The 23,124-nt window shown below is 44.5% G+C and overlaps 2 protein-coding genes across 9 annotated transcripts in view; one reads left to right on the forward strand and one right to left on the reverse strand.

Moving 5' to 3' along the window:
• The window catches only part of Pogz (pogo transposable element with ZNF domain), a 60,589-nt gene extending 45,462 nt beyond the window's left edge, over positions 1-15,127 (forward strand). For 4 of the 8 annotated variants that reach the window (NM_172683.4, NM_001165948.2, NM_001368811.1 and 1 more), the window contains 12 exons: positions 1,630-1,736; positions 2,538-2,875; positions 3,823-3,977; positions 6,144-6,244; positions 6,650-6,796; positions 8,186-8,320; positions 8,464-8,633; positions 8,786-8,926; positions 9,481-9,537; positions 9,706-9,818; positions 10,072-10,096; positions 10,211-15,127. In NM_172683.4, coding sequence (NP_766271.2) covers positions 1,630-1,736; positions 2,538-2,875; positions 3,823-3,977; positions 6,144-6,244; positions 6,650-6,796; positions 8,186-8,320; positions 8,464-8,633; positions 8,786-8,926; positions 9,481-9,537; positions 9,706-9,818; positions 10,072-10,096; positions 10,211-11,882 — 3,161 coding nt within the window. In that variant the 3' untranslated portion in view covers positions 11,883-15,127. The remainder of the gene's footprint in view (positions 1-1,629; positions 1,737-2,537; positions 2,876-3,822; positions 3,978-6,143; positions 6,245-6,649; positions 6,797-8,185; positions 8,321-8,463; positions 8,634-8,785; positions 8,927-9,480; positions 9,538-9,705; positions 9,819-10,071; positions 10,097-10,210) is intronic. The other 4 variants (XM_006501362.2, XM_006501363.2, XM_030252578.1 and 1 more) reach the window with 2 other exon arrangements.
• Positions 15,128-15,873: 746 nt separating this feature from the next.
• Psmb4 (proteasome (prosome, macropain) subunit, beta type 4) lies at positions 15,874-18,508 on the reverse strand. Its single transcript, NM_008945.3, has 7 exons — positions 18,319-18,508; positions 17,991-18,197; positions 17,625-17,771; positions 17,210-17,291; positions 16,467-16,583; positions 16,221-16,309; positions 15,874-15,990 (listed from the first exon to the last, which is right to left on the reverse strand). The coding sequence occupies exons 1-7, from the start codon at positions 18,456-18,458 to the stop codon at positions 15,978-15,980; spliced, it is 795 nt and encodes a 264-aa protein (NP_032971.2). The 5' UTR covers positions 18,459-18,508; the 3' UTR covers positions 15,874-15,977.
• Positions 18,509-23,124: the final 4,616 nt, after the last annotated feature.

A 23,124-nucleotide genomic window follows, 5' to 3' on the forward strand; every position in this document is an offset into this window, starting at 1 on the left:
ACTGCCATACCTGACAGACAGCCTGAGTTTGATCTCTGGGACCCACACTGAAGGACAGAACTGACCACACACACACACAATAGATTTAAGTGACATTCAGGTGAGGATATAAAGGAAGTGGACCTCTGTGTACTATTGGCAAGGACATAACATTGTTCAGATACTGTGAGAGATAGTATGACGCATCTCCACAACATTTTTAAGTTTCCATATGCTTTAGAAGCTTGGCTTTTGAGCATAGATTGAAAAGAATTGACAGCAGAGTCTAGAACAGAAACCTGTAACCTGTGCTCACAGCAATGTCAGTCCCAATTGGCAAAAGGTGAGAACAGCCTAAGTCACATTCCAGTCCTGAGTGGATGAACGACCGACCGACATGTGCTCTGTTCACACAATAGTCAATAGTGCTTAGGCTTAAAAGGGCAGTCTTTTTTTTTTCTTTCCAGAAATTTTTTTTGTTTATTTTTGTGACTATATTTTAATTATATTTCTTCTTTCCCTCTTCTCCCTCCAAACCTTCCCACATATCCCTCCCCCTACTCTTCTACAAACTTATGGCCTCCTTTCATCAGTTGTTATTATGTACATATATGTATTTGTATATACATGCATATTCCTAAATATAACCTGTGTAGTCCATATAATGTTACTTGTAAGTATAGGAAGTATTTTTGACACAATACAACATGGAGAACTTTAAGGGCATTGTTAGGCTCTGTGAGATGGTATCAAAGTCCAGACCAACCAGGGTTGCATAAGGAAGATCCTGGTCAGAAAGGCCCGTTGTAGTCCTAGTCCCTGGCGCGGGTAGACAGGAGGATCAGGAATTCACAGCCAGCCACAACTGTATCTTGTCTTTAAGGCTGGTGTGGGCTACAAGAGGCAGGGCACTGTCTTAGATAAAACTGTCCCCCAAAATAGTTTCCATTTTATAAGTTGAGACAAGTTCTGGAAATTATACAACATGAATGTACTTCCTCCCCTGAAGCCGACTTGAAGCTAGTTACACTCTGAGTGCTGCTTTCTGTGTATCATAGTGTCACAATTAGATACATAGCTTTGCTTTTAAATGTGCTGTCCCTTTATAAGCCAAATGGTCTGTAACTAGATAGTATAGACGAAGCTGGCCTGGGACTTCAGATCCTCTTTTCCCCTCCCAAGCATTGAATTTACAGGTATACATCGCTGTGCTCAGTCAGTTCCATTACAGTTTTTAAAAAGAAAATGTCTGCCAAGCACATGGTACATGCCTGTTATCCCAGCACTTGAGAGTGGAGACAGGTTAATCATGAGATTAGTGTTAGCCTCGATTACACAAAGATGCTCTCTGAAAACAAACCAGAAAACCATAAATGAGAGAGAAAGAAAAACTTTACCTAATTGGAGTTGATGGTTTAAAAAAGGGGGTGTGGCATTTGTAGCTCATGAGTCAAAATAGAAACTGGCTGCTAGCTGAGATGGTCTCTGGGCATCAGTTTGCCAGCCCTGGCCTAGAGTTAGAACAGTAAAGGGACTGTGTCTCACACACAGTGCCTCTCATGCTTGCTCTTTACTCTTGGCTCTCAGGGACTGTGCAGTCTCATCCCCGTATGCTTTACTAATCTTAACAATTCTTTTCCCTTCTTCCAGTGACCTCTTCCATCCCAGTGTTTGACCTCCAGGACGGTGGACGGAAAATATGTCCACGGTGTAATGCCCAGTTCCGTGTTACTGAAGCTCTGAGAGGTCACATGTGTGTAAGTGATACCACCCATGATAAAGATCCAGCTTAAGTGGCCTCTTCTACATCTTTTAATACTGGAATCTTGAAAAGCAGATGCTTAAACTGGCTTGGAAACTTTTGTAAAAGCTGTTCTTTCTTGTGTTTTGTTGTAGAACAGGGCTATGAAAACTGGGACTGATAAAATACATATAAAGACCGCCAATAGGTGATTGAGCTCTTACTGTCTTACGTGATCGATCTGATCTCATAGGACAGCAAGTTTGTTAGATAAGACCTCAAGGAACGTTTATATCCTCAACTCCATTTTAACTCCATCACTGGGAGTATGAAAACCTGTTACCTTGTCCCTGCTTTATTTGTCGTCATTCAGTTTTCTGGTATCAGTCCAAATGGAGCAGTTGGACCTTCTTTCTCTAGAAAGCTCAGAGTCAAGTGATGCTAGTTCAAGGCTCAAGACGGCGGGAGAGGAGCAGTGAGAGGTGCAAGGCTTGGGGCTGTGTGGACATGGAAAAGAGAAGTGTAAACTCTGGGGCTACTGAAGGAAACGAGATGAAAGCTGGACGAAGACCACCTTAAACCCAGCTCAGTGTGCCGGCAAATGCCTACAGTCCCGGCTACCCAGTAGGCTGAGGCAGAAGGATTTTGTGAACCAGTGGCCTAGCCTAGACAGCTTAAATAAGATCCCAGTGTCCAAAAACATGTCCTTTATTACCTACATTAACAAAGCATTCCAAGGGACTGTAGGTGACATGATGGATTTATTAGCTCATCCTAGTTCCTGGTAAATGGAATGATGATGTCGTTTCTTTTACAGTACTGCTGCCCTGAAATGGTTGAGTACCAAAAGAAAGGCAAGTCCCTCGATGCAGAGCCCAGTGTCCCATCGGCAGCAAAGCCCTCGTCCCCTGAGAAGACAGCCCCTGTTACTTCCACACCCTCCTCTACACCAATTCCTGCTCTCTCACCACCTACCAAAGTACCAGAGCCAAATGAGAATGCTGGAGATGCTGTCCAGACCAAGCTTATTATGCTGGTTGATGATTTCTACTATGGACGGGATGGGGGCAAAGCAGCCCAGCTCACGAGCTTCCCTAAGGTTGCCACGTCTTTCCGATGCCCTCATTGTACTAAGAGGCTAAAGAACAACATTCGGTAAGCTTGAAACAACAGCCTGCACAGAAGTACACAGGTGTTCTTATTACATAGTTAAGGTTTTCTTTTGGGAAATATTAACTATGATGCAGTCTTTCTTCTTTTATGGTTTTTTTGAAATGGGTTTTCTGTGTATAACACTGGCTCTCCTGAAACTCACTCTGTAGACCAGGCTGGCCTCGAACTCAAGAGATCTGTCTTCTCCTGAATGCTAGAACTAAAGGCATTTACCACTACCACCTGACTTAGACAGTCTTGTTAGACTTTTTAGTGGGCAATACTGTTGAATTATTTCATTATGGTAATAAAAGATACCTTTAACTTTGAGTAAGGAACACAGTCTCCTTGAACAGAATATTCTTTTAGTTTTAAGAACTTGTTATCTGGGGGCTGGACAGATGGCTCAACAGTTAAGAGCACTGACTATTCTTCCAGAGCACCTAGGTTCAGTTCCCAGCACCCACATGGCAGCTCAGAACTGTCTGTAACTCCCAGACCTGACACCTCACATATATAGATATGGATGGATGGAGATGTAAGTATAGATGTATACGTAACCAAAACTTCAATGCATGTAAAGTAAAAGTAAATTATTTTAAGAAGAAGTATCTATTAATATGGAGCTGGAGAAAGGGCACAGAAATTAAAAGTGCATTCTGTTCTTATAGAGAACCTGAGTTCAAGTCCCAGCATCCACATAAGGTGGCTCACAATTGTCTGTATCTTCAGCTCCGACCTCCTTCAGCACTTGTATGAATGACCCTATACGCAGACACACAGAAATACACAGAATTTGTAAAGGACCATCTTTCTGGGCTCAGAAAAAGACTCTCCCAAATGGAGGAAGTTGTAGTTGGGGAGCAAATCGTATTTGTTCATAACTGTATCATATCTTTCATCGACTGCTGACTTAGTTTTCTGTACTTTCTCTTTGTGCTGTGCTACAGATTCATGAACCACATGAAGCACCACGTAGAACTTGATCAACAGAATGGTGAGGTGGATGGTCACACCATCTGCCAGCACTGTTACCGCCAGTTCTCCACCCCTTTCCAGCTCCAGTGCCACTTGGAAAATGTTCATAGTCCCTATGAATCTACTAGTAAGTTTGAAAACCCAAACTCCAGCAGAGGGATGGGATCTATGTTTTCTTTGCTTACTAAATGGCACTAGCAGAGAGCTCATTATACCCAGATAATAGTGATAGAGGAGTACTTTTCTCTATTTTTTAACAAGCATAATTTTAAAGTACTTTGCTATTAAATTGGTGTTGTCCGTGAAATAGTAGGTGGTGAGCTAGAATGTTAGTTACAGATTTTACAAAGTAGGAACAACAGCAAACACTTAGAATAACAGAAGTCATCTGCTTAAAACATACATTTGTTGTTTGTTTTAGACACAGGGTTTCTCTGTGTATGTAGCCCTAGCTATTCTGGACTCACTTTGTAGACCAGGCTGGCCTCAAACTCACAGAGATCTGCTTGCCTCTTGTCTCCTGAGTGCTGAGTGAAACATAAGCTTCTATTGAGTTGACGTTTTGAGATGTGAGCCCAGTGTTCAGAGTTCTTTCTTGGTTGGTTGGTTGGTTGGTTGGTTGGTTGGTTGGTTGGTTGGTTTGGTTTGGTTTGGTTTGGTTTTTGAGACAGAGCTTTTCTGTGTAGCTCTGGCTGTTCAGGAACTCACTCTGTAGATCAGGCTGGGCTAGAACTCAAAAGATCTGCCTGCCTCTGCCTCCCAGTCTATTCACCACTCCCACCCCCCATGCTGCCATTAAAGGCATGCACCACCTCTGCCCTGCTTCCAGGTTCTGGAGCTGGAGTTAAAGATGCTTGTGAGCTGCCCAGTGTGGGTGCTGGGAACTGAGCTCCAGTTCTTTGCAAAAGCAGTAAATACTTTAACCACTGATCCGTCTCTCCCTATTCAGAATATTTCTCAAAGGATTGTCAATTTTGTTAAAAATGCAAATTATCTTAAGTATAGGAGCTTATATAATTATAGTATGTAGAGTAAGACAATATTATATGTTAGATTTACAGGCTCATTGAAGGCAGAAGTAGGAAGGCCACTTAGTTCAAGGCAAGCCTGGCCTACATAGTAAGATCCTATCTCAAAATAAGATAATATTACAAACATGCCTTATATGATAGTTATTATGGGTAAGATCATTACAATAGGGGAAAAGATTTTGTGGCCAAGTTTCACAAAACATGGTGATAAACTTTTAGTTTTAAATATAGGAAGGAGTTAGAAAGATTCAGAGGGTGGGCCATTGACTAATAAATACTTAAAACTTTAAGTCTATGTTTATATTTGCAGAAACTTGAAAGACCAGTGGACAAAGGAAAACACAGACAAATATAGCTCTTTTGCTAGCCACACTTTATAATTCAAAATATGAAGCAATTAAAAATTTTACCAAAAATTTAGAATTGTATCCTTTTAAATAAGCTTGACAAATTTCTGAGCATAATTATGTTGAATCTGTTCATACTGAAAGAGAAGTGACATTATATACACCATTAACACCAGCACTTGGGAGGCAGGGGCAGAATGATAGAAATCTGAGTTGCAAGTTTATCTATTATACATAAGCGTTCCAGGCCATACAGGGTTGGGAGGTAAGACCCTGTCACAAAAACAAAAAAGCAAACATCTCTTAGTGTTTGTCAGCCATTTCAGAACAAATTCTTCCTTGTACTTCATGGACAGTCAGTAGATATTTATGAATTATTTATAAATGAAAATCTTTGTTCCTGGGTATAGGCTTAAACTCATGTTGTATTTTGTAGTCAGTTGTAAGGGTTTCTACCATGTTCTTGTCTATCATAACAGAGGTGACAGTGTGACAGTTCTAGGTCACAGTGGGTATGTCTTAAAGAAATAAGAGATAGGAAATGGACAGAAGGCAAATGTGATTTCAAGTTAGGAGCAAAGAGGGAATGTCTGGTTTAAAATGCGAATAGTTCACAGTCTCCTAGACTAGAGCTTTGTTAAAAGGCTGAGTTAGAGAGAGGGATATTAGTTGTCATCAGCAACACAAATGTTAGAGCAGAACCAGTGTACAGATGTGATCTTAAGAGATATGATCTTGCACTTGGGTAACAGAGGCAGGTGGATTTCTGAGTTCAAGGCCAGCCTGGTCTACAGAGTGAGTTCCAGGACAACCAGGGCTACACAGAGAAACCCTGTCTCAAAAAACCTGAGAGAGATGGGGGGGGGGGGGGATCTTACATCCAAGTCTATGTCTCTATGATTTTTCTTCTTCCAGCCAAGTGCAAGATCTGTGAGTGGGCCTTTGAAAGCGAGCCCTTGTTCCTCCAGCATATGAAGGACACCCACAAGCCTGGAGAGATGCCTTATGTTTGTCAGGTAATGAATGCCTTTTTCAAACTGTAAAGAATCCACTAGTGGATATTTCTAAATACCCACTGTACAGCTTCCATTTATGTGCTCTGAAGAGATATGGGAAGAGTAATAGTGCAGCTCCTATAGGTAGGACTTTGTAGAAGATAACACCCAGACAGGGGACTCCTGGCATACCAAGAGCTGTCTCCCGAGCTCCCTCTCAGGATAGAGGATGCTTTTCTGCCTTAGAGAGTATGGGTTGTTCCCAGACATCACAGCTAAGCTTACCATCCACATAGATCTCCAGTGCGAATCCAAGACAGTAACACCTGTGCATTGAAGAATATTCCTGCATCAATCTTTGTTGTTATCTCTCTTTATGGCTCCAGTTGTTCACCTTGCCCTTATTTTCTTTCTTGCATAACTCAGGTGTGTCAGTATCGCTCCTCCCTCTACTCTGAAGTAGATGTCCATTTTCGGATGATCCATGAAGATACTCGGCATTTGCTTTGCCCGTATTGCCTAAAAGTCTTCAAAAATGGCAATGCCTTCCAGCAACACTACATGAGGCACCAGGTATCAGGCACAAGCAGTCCTGTATTCTTATTTGAGGTTTGGATCCTAGGGACAGGGTTGAGATAGATAAATAATGTTGGTAGAGAAGATAATATTGTGTTAGCAAACATCATTCAGTTCTTGTTTCTTCCTACACACTAGGTTAGATGTTAGAGGTTTAGTGTTAAAGGAAAATACACGCACGCACACACACAAAAATGAGGGCTTTGTTAATAGGGGACGATACAGAGAAGCATCTATCTATTCTGGGAACTGAAGGGACATCCAGAAAGAAGTGCTGTTTCAGGTCTGAAGGATGAATAATGGTGGGGAATAAAATAGGACAGAGCCGGTGTGTAGGGAGGTAAGGGGTGTTCAGAGCAAACGGTAGAGTACAAGGTACATGTTGGAAGCTATGTGCAGATAGATTATGGGTGTTCTCCTAGGCTAGGAAAAGGACTCAAGTTCTGCAGTGATAGGTTTAAGATTTTACACTGCCAGCACTAAGTAAACTAAGTCAAAGCTAGAGCAGAGGGGAAAGATTACCCAAAGGCTTTAATCAGGTAGGCGATATTAGTGGTTGTTGGCTTTTGAAGTAAAGAAAAGAGATGGAGTCAAGACGCATTGCTAAAATTATATATATTTACAATGCAGAGATGGGTTAGGTGAGATAACAAGGGAGTAAGAGTGGCTCCTGAAACAAGCACTGCCTTTGTCAGGCTGCAGACTCAAAAACAGCTGTATATAAAGATGTATTAAGCCCCCTACCCCACATTCCACCTCCTGGAAAAGGGGGGGAAAGCAAGAATACAAAGGGGAGTGCTATGTTTTGTATGTAGTCTTTAAAGGGGTATGGCTGGAAAGTCTTGGTGATCGGGTGCTTGCCTAACATAAGGAAGGCCTCAGCTTTTTGCTTGTATCCCTAACACCACTAGAAAGAAACCAAAGAAAGCTTTGCTCTGTGGTTGTTCATATACATAGCCAGTGAAAAGATGTCTGTGGAAATGAACCAACAACCAGGAATTAAAGGCAGACCTAGCAGGTGGAGGGGACAGAATGAGAGTCCAAGTTGTTCTGTTGTTTACTTGACACCATGTATGTTTCTGTGTGCTTTAAAAATCAAGAAGACTGTCCAGGAATAGATAGCAGTCTGCGGTGCTAAGGTGATCTAGGTGAGCAGGCGTGTGCCACTGACCATGCACTCCAAGGACTGACTGAGAACCTGTGTGTCTTGGCCTTCACTTTGTCAGGGTGTGAGATACCAGTTCTCAGTGATAGGCTTTTTCATCTTGAATGGTTCTTTTCTTATTCTTAGTAAATTCCAAACAGAAAGAAGGAAGAGTGGTGCTGATTTTGATTCAGTAGAAACCTTTAAGCGGTTCTTGTCTGTTTTGCTTTTCTTCACTTTAGAAGAGAAATGTTTATCACTGCAACAAATGCCGGCTGCAGTTTCTCTTTGCCAAGGACAAAATTGAACACAAGCTGCAGCACCATAAAACCTTCCGTAAGCCTAAGCAACTGGAAGGCTTGAAACCAGGCACCAAGGTAAGAGTTTGCCAAGGTTGCTGTCACAGACTCAGGGAGAGTAAGCGTAGGTGGGCACAGAACCCTGAGGTTTCCTGTGAGTGTCTTCTAGAGTCATCCTGTGTGAGTGTCACCTAGCTAACTGTTCTTCCCTTGGTTCTCAGGTGACAATCCGGGCTTCCCGGGGGCAGCCGAGAACTGTTCCTGTGTCTTCAAATGATGCACCTTCTGGCACCTTGCAGGAGGCAGCAGCGCTGACCTCCACTGACCCCCTACCTGTCTTCCTTTATCCCCCTGTCCAGCGCAATATCCAGAAGAGAGCTGTTAGGAAAATGTCAGTGCCTCCTTCTAAATGATAGGCGGGTGGGGACTATCTGGGCAGGGTATTTCCTAATAGCCAAAGAAATCAGATACAATTTTTTTCAGGGTCAAAATCTTACGCTTTTGTGATACCTGAGGGAGTAATGACATTTTTGTTTTTGACAGGAGCGTCATGGGCCGGCAGACATGTCTGGAGTGCAGCTTTGAGATTCCAGATTTTCCTAATCATTTCCCTACCTATGTGCATTGTTCTCTCTGCCGATACAGCACCTGCTGCTCTAGAGCTTATGCCAATCACATGATCAAGTAAGTCATGAGAAACCAGGATTTCTAGCTTGGAGTCCAAAACTTATTTAATCCCCTCCCATTTCTATTTTGTTTTTTTCTTCAACTTTAAAGCTGTGTGTCCATCTCTTCTCGGAAGGTAAAAGAACAAACCATATTGAGTCAGCTCTGTTAGTCTGCTCTACATAATCCCCTAGGGTCTCCCTACTGCAAGTGTAGCCCGAGCATTGGATGGGAGCTTGTTAGAAATGCTAATCCTTTTTTTTTATATTTTTAATTCTCATATATTACATCCCAACAGCAGTTTCCCCTCCCCCTTGTATTTTTCCCCCAGCCTCCCCTCCACCCCATATCCACACTCCCTCCACTTCACCTTAGAAAAGAGCAGGCCTCTCAGTGACATCATTTTTATCTAGGCCTGAATTAAAATGTGAATTGTAATTGATCCTCCAGTTATTTTGTGCTTATATTGAAGTTTGAGAAGCCTGATGGTCAAACTGGTGTGGATTGTGAAGGTATCTCTTTGGCTGGACATTGTCATTGGTTGTAACTCTCTGCTTCTTTGTCTTTCTCAGCAATCATGTTCCACGGAAAAGTCCCAAGTATTTGGCTTTGTTTAAAAATTCTGTAAGGTAATAAAACACTTTTTGGTGCTCTTTTGTTAATAATATCAAGTCTTTTTTTATATAAAGTGGTTATGTGACTTACTCCCATATTAAACCTCAAAGTTTAACTTTGTTTAGTGTTATCGCTGTTTGTATCTAATACACTCTTGGTCCTCTTCTCTCCTCTTCCCACAGTGGAATCAAGCTGGCCTGCACTTCGTGTACCTTTGCTACCTCCGTGGGAGATGCGATGGCCAAGCATTTAGTGTTCAACCCCTCCCACAGATCTAGCAACATCTTACCACGGGGTAAGAGGGGGAAACTGGTACTGCGGGTAAGATGTCATACTGTATGAGCCAGGAGGAGCATCTTCCTCTGGCCTCACCCATTCACTGTTTAGATGCACACTATAGCAGACTATAAGCATTCTAACCTGGGAAGGCTGGCTATAGTAAGAGCCGATTAAGGGGGTAACATGTTGAAATTCCAAGATATGTCTATGGAATGCTTTTCATTTCTCCCCAGTGAGCTAACCATTTCTTCCCAATCTCATTTTCCCAGGGCTCAGTTGGATGTCTCACTTGAGGTAATGCTCATTTCATGGACACTTTGCACAATGTCTGTTCTTTCTGATACTGTGATTTAACTCCTGAAGTGTAACTGACATTTCTGCTCTCTGTTCCCATGCCCATTCCTTTAGGCCTGGCCAGGCTTCTGAACGAGTGTTCGACTGGAGCATGAAGAATACATATCTTCCACCTCCCCTCGTCCCTAACAAAGCTGCCACTGTGAAGCCTGTAGGAGTCACCCCAGCGGAGCCCCAAGAGCTGGCAGGTCCTGTGCTCCAGGCACTTCCATCCCCAGCCTCAACTGCAACCCCACCAGCAACCCCCACTCACCCACAGCCCTCCGCCCTGCCACCCTCGGCCACAGAGGGGACTGAGTGTCTGAATGTCAGTGAACAGGAAGAAGGAAGCCCTGTCACCCAGGATCCTGAGCCAGCATCAGGTGGTGGAGGTGGCAGTGGGGTTGGCAAGAAAGAGCAGCTGTCTGTGAAGAAGCTTCGGGTAGTACTGTTTGCCCTGTGCTGCAACACTGAACAGGCGGCTGAACACTTTCGAAACCCCCAGCGGCGAATCCGTCGTTGGCTTCGACGCTTCCAGGCCTCTCAGGGAGAGAACTTAGAGGGCAAATATCTCAGCTTTGAGGCAGAAGAAAAACTGGCTGAATGGGTGCTGATCCAGAGAGAGCAGCAGCTCCCTGTAAATGAGGAGACCTTGTTTCAGAAGGCCACCAAAATTGGACGCTCTTTGGAAGGGGGGTTTAAGATCTCCTATGAGTGGGCTGTGCGCTTCATGCTTCGGCACCACCTCACTCCCCATGCCCGGCGAGCTGTCGCCCACACGTTACCGAAGCATGTAGCAGAAAATGCTGGACTCTTCATTGAGTTTGTGCAGCGGCAGATTCACAATCAGGACTTACCTTTGTCTATGATTGTGGCTATTGATGAGATCTCTTTGTTCCTGGACACAGAGGTGCTGAGCAGTGATGACCGAAAGGAGAACGCTCTGCAGACAGTGGGCACAGGGGAGCCTTGGTGTGACGTCGTGCTGGCTATCCTAGCAGATGGCACTGTCCTCCCCACCCTTGTTTTCTTCCGAGGACAAGCGAATCGGTTCGCTAATGTGCCAGACTCTATATTACTAGAGGCCAAAGACAGTGGCTACAGCGACGACGAAATCATGGAGCTTTGGTCAACCCGTGTATGGAAGAAGCACACAGCTTGTCAGCACAGCAAAAGCATGTTGGTGATGGACTGTCATCGCACTCACTTGTCAGAAGAAGTACTGGCCCTGCTCAGTGCCTCTAGCACTTTGCCTGCGGTAGTCCCCGCCGGTTGTAGCTCCAAAATCCAGCCACTAGATGTATGCATCAAACGAACTGTTAAGAACTTCCTGCACAAAAAGTGGAAGGAACAGGCTCGGGAAATGGCTGACGCTGCTTGTGATTCTGATGTCTTGCTTCAGCTGGTGTTGGTCTGGCTGGGAGAGGTGCTGGGTGTCATTGGGGACTCCCCAGAGCTAGTTCAGCGGTCCTTCCTTGTGGCTAGTGTTCTGCCAGGTCCCGATGGCAACGTTAACTCACCCACACGCAACGCTGACATGCAGGAGGAGCTCATTGCCTCCCTAGAGGAGCAGCTCAAGCTAAATGGAGAACAGTCTGAGGAGCACTCAGCTTCTGCCCCCCGACCCAGGTCATCTCCTGAAGAGACAGTCGAGCCTGAAAGCCTTCACCAGCTTTTTGAGGGGGAAAGTGAGACGGAGTCTTTCTATGGCTTTGAGGAAGCTGACCTTGATCTGATGGAGATCTAGGTGCTGAGGCTATGGAAGCTATGGAGTCAGGAAGGAAGGTGAGGGAGGTTAGAGGGGCTTAGACAAGATGGGTACCAGTGGGGTACTTGGTTTATAGTTTCAATTTTATGCCACCACTCCCAGCATTGACTCTTCCTGTGAATTTGTGGGTTATTAGGAACGCCGGTAGTGATCAGTTCTGAGCCGAGGAGCTGGCCCATTGGTTACTCCTAAAAACATGTTTTTGTGACCCTTTTTTTCTTCTTTAATTTAAATCACTGTGTTTGCTATTTTTCTGACAAAATCTAGGAAAACAATCCTTTGTGGACAGATATTAAGTTGTTTCATTTCCCCGTTTACCTCAATTGTATCATAGTATTTCTGGGTTTTGTTTGTTTTACTGTGTGGCCAATGTCTTTGGGCATGATACTATCTAATCATTGTTAACATGAGAACTTTGCTGCAGATGGAAAGAAAGAATATGTAGCTGACAAACTGACTATTACATATGTGGATAAGTTTTTTTCATTGTGGTCTTAACACTTTTATATAAAAATGAAAATGAAAAATGAATCCCACTGAACTCTTTCCTTCTGCTCCTTCCCTCCCTCCCCAGAGGTGCTGGCTTCTTCAGCAGCTCTAGATATAAAGTTGTGCTTTAAAACGTGCATGAACCACCTTGAAACATCTAGAATGGATAGATTTTTCTGTCCTCACCACCCTCCACCAAAATATAACAGAAACAATATTTTTTTGCACTTGTAACCCTTGACCCCTTTCCTGATTTTTCACATCATCCTTCACTCTGGACAAAGGAGCACATGTGTCCCTGGCAAGCAGAGGTACTGAGTGAGGTGATGAGTGTTTCAGGTGGAAGCCATTCCTAGTCTCTGTCTTCAACAAGCCCGATGGCGTAGTCCCTTTCCTCTAGAACTTTGTCCTGTTAAGCTCGCTGACGGCACACCTGCTCATCACAGGTTTAACTGGCATGTTAAGTGTTGAACTAGAAAGACAGACTGCTTCAACTCCTGCTTACACGTGGCTTTCCTGTTCCTCTCATATTCAGAGAAACGGATGTGAAAAGCATAGAGGTGTGCACAGAGAAAGACATGAATCTTTATTTTTCACTGCCAACTTCAAGGAAAAATTTTTCTACAGTTTGCATGAGGGATTTTTTTAAGAAAATATGTACTCATGGTGATAAACCAAAATGTACTGTACCATAGAGGAGAGCAAACCTTCCCCACAGCCACACCGTCCTTATCCATCCCGAGGCGTTCAGAGTTTCCTCCTGTGAGCCAAGGAGGCAGCCTGCACAAGCGTGTAAGTGGTTCATCTCTAAAGTGTACATAAGTGGAGCATTTAATAAAACAAGAGGAAATGGATTTATAAACTTTTTCTATGTGTCCCCATTGAATAGGCTTTCATAGACTGGGAGATACTCAAGACATGCCCGCCTGGTGGCACAGGGGTGGCGTCTGTGACCACCAGTGCTTTCCCTGCAGATTTTGTTTTGTCTTTTTAACTCCCAGCACACTATAACATAGTGAACAGGACTGATCCCAGAAGTTTGGCCTGCTCTAAAACCATGGCATTGGAGATCTGAACTGAGGAGCCACCTGGGCTGGTCCCCAGCTTTTTGCGAAATGCCATTTTATTGGTGACGGACTACACTTCAAAGCCAACCTTCTGCCTTTGAGAAAGCTGGAGAACTGTAAATGGTCACTTCAATCTACAGCCTAATCCTCTTTGGTCGTCTCTGCAGCAGCCACAGCCTTAGCAGAGCTGGGTTCCTGGCCTCTGCACATTGACTTTGGATGGGTCATTTTTGGTTGTTTTTTGTTTTTTGTTTTTTTTCTTTTTTTTAAAGATCATGGTAACCGTGAATCAGCTGGGTTTTGGCAAGCAAGTTGTCTTTGTGGACTCTGCCTGCATGGCTTAGTAGTAGAAGGAAGTTTTTTTGGTTTTGTTTTTTTATAATTCAGTTTAATCAATAAACATGTATTTATTGACAATTTTCTGTGTTAAGTATATCAAAGTTCCCAATTGAACACCCAAGATTTTCTTTGCGTGAACTTGTCTGCAGCTGTCTGTGCCTCGCTGGATAGTGTCGTGCAGAAGACCCGTGATTGTCATTTTTAGAAATCAAGGTTCAGTGGGACAGTGGTGGCACACACCTTTAATCCCAGCACTGGAGAGGCAAAGACAGATATATCTCTGAGTTTGAGACTAGCCTGGTTATAATGAGTACCTGGTCAGCCAGAGTTATACTGTTTTGGAAAACACCAAAATACAAAAATAAATTAAATCAGGGTTTAAAACCACCCCAGGGATAGGACATGACTGACTTCCAGCTGAAACAGCTACACTTAGAATTCATTTTTGTTTTTGTGTATTGACTGTTGGCACCTCATACCATTAAATCATGCACAAAGGTCAGGACAACTCTTGAGTCATCTGGGGATTAAACTTGGGCTTTCAGGTGTGTGAATACTGGCACAAGTGTGGGTCTTCAGTCTTCACTCGCCACCGTATCTGAGACTTCTGTTCTTCTGTTTGCTATGCCAAGCTACCTACCTGGCCCTCGAGCTTACAGGGCATCTCCTGCCTCTACATACCATTTGGGATTACAAATACTTGAGCTATTTTGTCCAGCTTTTCTATGGGTTCTAGAGATTCAAATTCAGGTCTTCACACTCAGCAAGTGCTTTAGCAACTTGAGCCACCTCCCAGCCCCACTTAAGTTCTTGTAATGATTTTATTTGGTTATGTGTATTTATACAAGTGCAGGCGCTCATGAGGCCAGTCATCAGATGTCCCCTGGAATTGCAGTGAGATGCTTGTGAGCCACAGATTCACATGGTACTGAGGTGCAAACTCAAGTCAAGCCTGCCCTCTTAGATGCCGAGCATCTCTGCAACTCCCCATTCAAGGTTTCCTAATGAACACATGCTTTCAAAGAACCAGGTGCTAGGATTACAATAAGCATCAGATGTTTGTACTCTGAATGTGAGGCTACGAGTGTAGGCGTAGGGTCTGAGCACCACCATGGTACAGTAGCTCTGGTACATACATACCTCATACCTGTCTTTGAAATTGCATTTGAACAAAAGTCAGGTTTGCAGCCATCATTAACAACTCCTCCCAAACAAAAACAAAAATAACCTCTTACATTCTTTTAAAATGTAGTGCATGGGAGAAAAATGAGAATATTGTATGAGCCCATTGTGTTATTAAACGTAAGTCAAATCTACAAAAACTATGACAATCTGGGGTCTTCTCTGTTGTCATGCAGAAGAATCCTATACTTGGTAAGAGACCCTAAATGTCCCCCATCACCACCTGTAGTCCCACACACTTGAGAAGCTAGCTGAGGCAGAAAGTACTATCCCGAGTCTGAGGCCAGCCTCAGTGAAGGGGCTAGGGAAATGGCTCAGTCAAGCGCTTCCCTTGCAGGCATAACTTGATTGAGTTCAACACTCAGCATCATGTGCTGTGGCATGCATACTTACAATCCCAGTGCTTAGGGCAGCAGAGACAGAACCCCTGTGGCCCGGCGGCCAGTCAGTCTAGCTGAACTGATAAGCTCAGGTTCATGAAAACCATGTCAAAGCCAGGGCCTTTAATCCCAGCACTTGGGAGGCAGGCGGATTTCTGAGTTTGAGGCCAGCCTGGTCTACAAAGTGAGTTCCAGGACAGCCAAGACTATACAGAGAAACCCTGTCTTGAAAAACCAAAAAAAAAAAAAAAAAAAGGAAAATAATTGAGAAAGACAACCTCTGGGCACACACATTAAGACTTAAATGGTTCTCTCCAGGAAAGGAAACAGCACGGACATGGTACAAAGCAGTACTTGGTAGCTGAGGTCTCAATGTGACCATGTTAGAATAAACACTGAATTGCCAGCTATGCCAGAAGCTTTTACCTCTAGCTTTTGGGAGGCAGATTTCTGCGTTCCAGGCAAGCCTGGGCTACATAAATCCTGTTTCAAAACACAAAATCCAACTCAGCGAACACTTCAAACGACTGATTTATTTTACAAAAGTCTGCCTTTGAGCCAGCTACAGTCACGTTTAGAAGAGCAAAGCTTCAACACTCTGGACATTCAACTGGATTTCATTCAAAGCCACTAAAGAAAGAAGAAACATTTAGGGAAAATGAAGGCGGATAAAGGCATCAACTTCTGAAGGAGCTCCCCATTTCCAAGACCACCCACCTGGAGAGTTCCCCCGCCCCCAACCTGGAGAGGTTCCCTCCAAAACCACCCACACAGAGTTTCTGCTTGAACCCTCCAGAAGAGCCATTCTGTAAAAGTCAAGAGCTTCCCTGTGTCACCGATCCCTACTGTAGCTTGCTCACCTGATCATGTGAGCGATGTCCCAGTTGGTCTGTGCGGACAGCGGTCCTTCTATCTCGACACCCTTTTCAGTCACAGTGGCAATTTGAAACTGAAAGAAGGCAAAGCGTGCAATGATAGCGTCTCACTATGTAAACCAAGCTCGCCTCAAATGCAGAGTCCCACCCACCCCTGTTTCCCTACTGGGATTAAAGGCATGTGCCACCATGCCTGGCTCCAGAATTTGTACCTTCCAGCCCATTTCTCACCCGGTTATACGAACGGGCATCTCTGTAGTACAGCACTCTCATGCAGCGCTCCACAAGCTCCCGAGCCTCAGTCTGACTCAGCACTGGCTGCTTCTCTAGAACTTCTCGAAGCAGAGGCTACACAGGCGGGCAAAACATTGGAGAAATTAGACTGGCTTAACAGAAGGCAACCTACTCTAACCCATGTAAACAGGCACCAAAGTGGATGAGTTTTCTACCCACTGTTTCAAAAGAATTAGGTGCTGGCTTTGTTTGTTTGACATTGAATTCTTTTGTATGGGTATGTGCACATGCACGCAGAAGTGAGAAAACAGCTCTTAGGTGCTGGTTGTCTCCTCCACCATGGTGACCCCAGGCTGCCTGTCAGCCTTGGAAAGTGACTTAACCCAAGGAGTCTTTGTTTTGTGTTTGAAATAGTCTTGCTATGCAGCCTACATACATGCAGTCTTGCTATGCATGGTCCTCCTGGCCTCAGCCTCCTGTGCACTAATATTACAGATATGTGCCACCATGCCCAGCTAAGACTCTCTTAAAAGTGGGGAAGCCTAGGGCTGCCACTGTTTCCATTCCAAGGCTGTTTCTTGTCACTGGAAGTTAATGTAAACGTATTCTCCTTAGACAAAGAAAACCAGCTGCCCAACGTTAGGATTCCAGCCTCTCTTATCAAAATTCCAAGGGAAAGAGATTAACATTGCCTTCTCATTTCTATTTCTCTTCTCCCCATCGCTAGGCCCACTACTTACCTGAGCCAAGTATGCACCATAACCAGTGGCCAGTGAAGGGGCTTCATAAGCTACACCAAGCATGTCCACATAACCGAGGAAGCTAGAGGGACAAACACATCAAAGAACTGATCTAATCTTCCATTTCTTAGCTGTGTCCATTAGGTCTGAATTAAAAGATGGAAATTCTCTGGGGTCAAAGTGCCTGAGGGTGGGGAAGCAGGATAGCTCGGTGGTGAGGGCACTTGCCAGCATGCCCGATGACCCAAGTTTGATCTCTAGAATCCACAATGCAGAAGATGCATGCACACACAAACACACACACAGTACTACACAAGCACAAATACCAAAAGAAGTGTAAAGAACCATTCTGTTTAAAGACTGAAGAGACACTACATAGGTGCTAGGTTAGGCGGTCAAGGAAGTTATCAAATACCTTTCTCCGTCAGCATAGCCTCCAATGACCATGGTGTTCCACAGGGGATTCATCTTGGAGCGGCGGCTGTACATGGCTCTTGTCAACCATGAATGAATAGCTCTAGGGCTATAGCTGTGTCCATCTCCCAACAGCTCTTCATCAATCCTTAAATACAATTGAGAAAGCAATGATAACAGGTCAGGCTCCCCATCCCACTCCCTGTTCTACACACAATTCTACAATCCAAGACCACCCCCCCCAATACCAAAAAGTATTCCAAACATTCACAAATGTCTCAACAATTACCCAAAGTCTCAAGTCCCTCCATCCCGCCTACAGGAATAATAAACGGAAGGCTGTCCGCTCCACTTGGAGGCGACTTACACCATCTGGCCGAGAACTTGTTTCAAATACTGGAAATCAGCGTAGTCTCCCGAGGCACCCAGCATAGTGCTGTCGTTGACTCGCATAATACGAGAGATATTGCGGAAACGAGCCAGGGAGCCGTAGGAGCCCAGCATGTCTGCAGCAATCACCACTCCGCCGTCGAACTTCACCCCGAGTACCGATGTCCCGGTCACCATGGGGTTCCTGAATCGTGAAAAGGGTCCCTGAGCGCGAGGCCGGAGCCCCGATTGCTGGCGCCCGCGCATCAGAGGTCCCCGCATCCCGGCCCGCCGCCCATTCCCGGCGCGGTGAGAGCGCGACTCACTGGGTCCGAGTGATGGGACCCTCGCAGGGCGCCGACGCCGGGTCCATGAGGCCGCTGGGGGTGGCCGGGATGCGGTAAAACTGCCCTGGAGCCGGACCCCCGGCCCAGTGGCCAGCCCGTGACTCCCAAAACGCTTCCATCTTAGTCACCTCAGCCGACAGAAATGAAAGCGCTAGCGTCACCGGAAACGGAAGTGGTCCTTTGCCACGCCTCTCTTCTTCCTGCCTGCCTCTTCCATGGGTCAGGACTCCGGCTCTGTATTTATAAAGCCGTTTGAGGAGTCCTGGTCCAGAGTAGCCGCCAAGACTGACAGAAATGCACAAGGCCGCATCCCCGTATCCCACTGCAGTAGGGATGCCTAGATCCCAGTATTCTGACAATTCAGGAGGAGCAGGCCGTGTGGGACAAGCACCAGGACCTGTTACCATGTGCTTTTTGGATCAATATCAAAAACAAGGCTTGAAGAATCACTGGACCCAAGCTCTCTTACTGTTTTACTTCTCAGAGCCGGCCAATAGAGCAGGCATTATCAACTTATTTGATAGATAAGAAGCCGAAGCATAAGATACAGTGGTTTACCCCGTTACAGTCAATAAAAGGTAGAAAAGATACAAACCAAGGGGAGAGATGGCCCACGTTTATAGCACTGGGGTTCGAATCTAAGCACCCACGGGGTGGCTGACAATCACCTGTAACTCCTCTTCTAGCCCTGAGGGCACCAGGCACTTATGTGGTGAACAAGGGGGGGTGGGGGGGAGAGAAGAGGGAGAAAGAGAAAAATCTTAGTATTCAGAAGGCTGGAACAGAAGGAATGCCTCCAGTACAAGACCATTCTGGACTACACTCAGAGTCCAGGACAACCTGAACTACTGAGAGATCTTGTATTAAAAGAAAAAAGAATCCACAGTGAACTAGAGGCAGTGGAGGAATTCCCCTGCCCCCTCAAGATAGCATACAAAACAATAGGTTTCATTACAGCCTTTTCATCCTAGATGTCGTTTTACTCTACCCTCACTGGTGCCCATCTCAGTGCCTTCCCTGTCTTCCTGCTTCCTCCTCCCTGTCTAAGAAGACCCTTCGTGCTTCCACTGACACGTGTTCTATTACCTTCTAATCCTTCACCCGGGTCCCTAAAGAGCCTTTTCCTTATGAGCACCTTTCTACTTTCCTGACCTAATACACACATACAAACACACCTAGATTCCACATATGAGAGAATATTGATGTTGAAGTTCTGACCCAGAACAATTGGCTGAGGTGCATATTTAACATATTCAAGTCGACATAGCCTCCAGGTTCTCCCAGCATCCCTCAGTCCCTACCTGGCACAACCCACCCTTTACTCTGAACTTTTCCAGCCCAGGGGCCAGGATTCCCCTCCCCACAGAGGCTCTTTCCTATATAATCCAGACATTATTTGTCTGAATATTAATTTTGCCTAATATTCTCTTGTATTTCCTTCAGAGACTCTAGTGTATACAATCCTTTTTTAAAAAAGATTTATTTATTTATTATATGAGTACATTGTAGCTGTCTTCATACACACCAGAAGAGGGCATCGGATCCCATTACAGATGGTTGTGAGCCACCATGTGGTTGCTGGGAATTGAACTCAGGACCTCTGGAAAAGCAGTCAGTGCTCTTAGCCACTGAGCCATCTCTCCAGCCCTGTTTACCATCTATTTGAACATGTCCCTGTGGCTCTTAAAAAAAAAAAAAAGATTTGTTTATTTGGGGCTGGAGAGATAGCTGTTCTTCCTGAGGACCCAGATTTGATTTACAGAACCTACTTGGTGGCTAGTAACCATCTGTAACTCTAGTTCTATAGGGTCTGACATCATATTGCAGTGTGGGCACCAGCCACTCACATGCTGCATCCATACATATACTAAAATAATAGTAACTACCATCATTGCTTCTCAAAATGTTTTGTATGATGGGTGTTTTGCCTGCAGGTGTTCAGGACATGTGTGTGGTGTCTTTCAAAGCCAGAAGAGGGTGCTGTTTCCTCTGGAATTGTAGCTACAGGTGGTTGTAAGCCACCAAATGCTGGAATCAAATCAGCAATTTGCAAGAGCAGCAAATGGTCTTAATCACTGAGTCATCCCTCCAGCCCTTGTTTGTTTTTGAGTCACCATTCTATGTTGGGTATTTTCTACAGACTCACTTACAAGGCTCTCTACACAGCCCAGCCTAGACCTCCCTATACTGTCATGATGGACTCTTTCACTCGTCAATTTGACACGATCTAGAGTCACCTAGGAAGAGAGTCTAGTTCAGGATGGCCTACAGATGTGCTTATAAAGGGGTTTGGTTAACTGAGGTGAGACTAGCACTCTGATTATGGGTGGCCCCATTTCATGGGCTGGACCCTGAATTGTATGAGAATCAAGAGAGAAAAAAAGGAAGCCAAGAAAATGGTGCATGCACTCGGCCTCGTTCTCTGCTCCTGCCTCCCAATGTGGAAGGCTGCTTCAGGTTGTTCCTGCCTTGCCCCCCTGCAATGATGTGCAGTAACCTAGAACTGCATAAGCCAAATGAACCTTTCTATAGCTTCGGGCTTTTCCACCCATGCCTTACTACCTGGGTGGGGGTGAGGGGAGAACCAACTCAGATGTTTAATATTATTTACAAACTCCTAGGCCATAAGCTAAGCTAGTTCCCCGACTAACTCCTAACTTATTTTGTCTTTGTTGTTGTTGTTGTTGTTGTTGTTGTTTTTCCGAGACAGAATTTCTCTGTGTAGCCCTGGCTGTCCTGGAACTCACTCTGTAGAGCAGGCTGGCCTCGAACTCAGAAATCCGCCTGTCTCTGCCTCCTGAGTGCTGGGATTAAAGGCGTGCGCCACCACACTCGGCGACCATTAGATCTTTATTGATGATTCTTCTACACAGAACACAGATTATCCCAAAGCCTTTCCTAATTTTTTGTTGTTGTTGCTAATATTTCATCCCAGCAACGGAAATGAAGTTAACAACAGTCTAGGCTGGCTTCCTGCCTCAGCTTCCCAAATGTTATTATACCATCAGACTATTAGCTAACTTCATTAATTTATGTTTTTCTGGTAAACCCATACACTCAGTGTTTATTTACAGTTGTATTTCTTTTAATTCTGGAATGCCTACTTTACTGTAGTGCTTTGTTTTGTTTGAGATGGCCTCACTCTGTGGCTACTCTAGAGCTCACTGTGCCTCCCAGGCTGGTTTCAAACTCATCATCCCCCTTTCTCAGCCTCCCAAATGCTGAGAGTACAGCTGTGAGCTACCGCTCACAGGTTATTACTCTATTGGTTAAAATTCTGTTTAAACTTGAATATTTTCATCTGTATGGCCATAATCTCTCTACTTCAATTATGGGTGAGTAATATGAAACTTGTTCTGTCTGGATTCTTTCTTTCTTTCTTCTTCTTTTTTTCCCCTTTTCTTTCTTTTCTTCTTCATCCTTTTTTTTTTTTTTTTTTTTTTTAACTAAACATGATATCCTGGGCTGGTGAGATGGCTCAGTGGGTAAGAGCACCCGACTGCTCTTCAGAAGGTCCGAAGTTCAAATCCCAGCAACCACATGGTGGCTCACAACCACCCGTAATGAGGTCTGATGCCCTCTTCTGGAGTGTCTGAAGACAGCTACAGTGTACTTACATATAATAAAATAAATAATTCTTTAAAAAAATGATATCCTGAAGTGCCATCCATTTTCCTAAAAATAACACAATTTCATTCTTTCTCATGGCTGACTTTGACCGTGTTTGTGTGTTTGTGTGTGTGTGTGTGTGTGTGTGTGTGTGTGTGAATCACTCATCAGTTCACAGGCTCCAAGGCTGATAGATTCCATACCTCACTACAGTGAGTAGTGTTGCAAAAACTATGGGCATGCAAGTATTTCTTCTGTCTTCTGTCTTCACTTACTTCAGACAAATACTCCAAAGTGGTATAACTGGATCAGAACTATTTGATATTATATTCTATTAATGTGTACTAGCTATACATAATTATGGGTTTAATTATGGCATATCATACTTGTATACACAGTCTGATAATACTCATCCCTTATTAGCTTCTCATTTCTGCCCACGTCAACCAGTGTCCCTTCTTTTTGTCCTCTTCCCAGTTAGTCCCTCAAGTGGAAACTTCAGGGTTCTTTGCAGTCATTTGTTTTGAATGGTGTTTTGCTGGAACAAACACGTGAAGGAGGGTTTTCCTGAAGTGGACACGGGTAAAAGACTAAGGCAGACTCGTGAAGGAACGTTTCACTGAAGCAGACACAGGAGAGAGGATGTTCTGCTAAAGCAAACACGTGAAAGGACACTTGATGAAGGATTCTTTGCTAACGACATGCATGTATCGGTCCACCTTACATTGTGTAGTTGAGCTCCATTTGTCGGGACTCCATAGAGAGAAACACACCAAAAAAATCTGGTGGTGTGCTGCAGTTTCTTGCAGCCTCCATGGACTTGGGCTGATTGGCAGAGAGATGTCAGCTGAGACAAATGCACATACTGAGGCAAGATAACATGCTGAGGCAAGACCGGTGGAGGACATGTGATGTTTGGAGGGAGTATAAAAAGGACTCGAAGGACTGTGACAGAGGCTGAGCTAGGCCTCTGGTCTTGCATCTTCTTAGCTGATCTTCACTGAGAGAGGCACAGCCAAGAACTTTTCCTGGCGTTCCTGTTGGCTCTGGTTCCTCCTTCTGACTTGTGCTGAGGCTAAGGCCTGGCTGTCTCTACTAGGTAGTGCTACGGCTGCTGATTCCTGTTTGCTATCTTGACTCTATGGAACTGGACTGCTAATATATCCATGAAGTGTT

The sequence above is a fragment of the Mus musculus genome, chromosome 3, assembly GCF_000001635.26.
Source record: "Mus musculus strain C57BL/6J chromosome 3, GRCm38.p6 C57BL/6J".
NCBI lineage: Eukaryota > Metazoa > Chordata > Mammalia > Rodentia > Muridae > Mus > Mus musculus.

Excerpts from the sequence above, each read along its gene's own strand:
- Psmb4 (NM_008945.3), bottom strand. The coding sequence starts at position 18,458 with ATGGAAGCGTTTTGGGAGTCACGGGCTGGCCACTGGGCCGGGGGTCCG. Across the intron at positions 18,198-18,318 it reads GGTCCCATCACTCGGACCCA|GAACCCCATGGTGACCGGGA; the intron begins GTGAGTCGCGCT and ends TTCACGATTCAG. Across the intron at positions 17,772-17,990 it reads CAAGTTCTCGGCCAGATGGT|GATTGATGAAGAGCTGTTGG; the intron begins GTAAGTCGCCTC and ends ATTGTATTTAAG.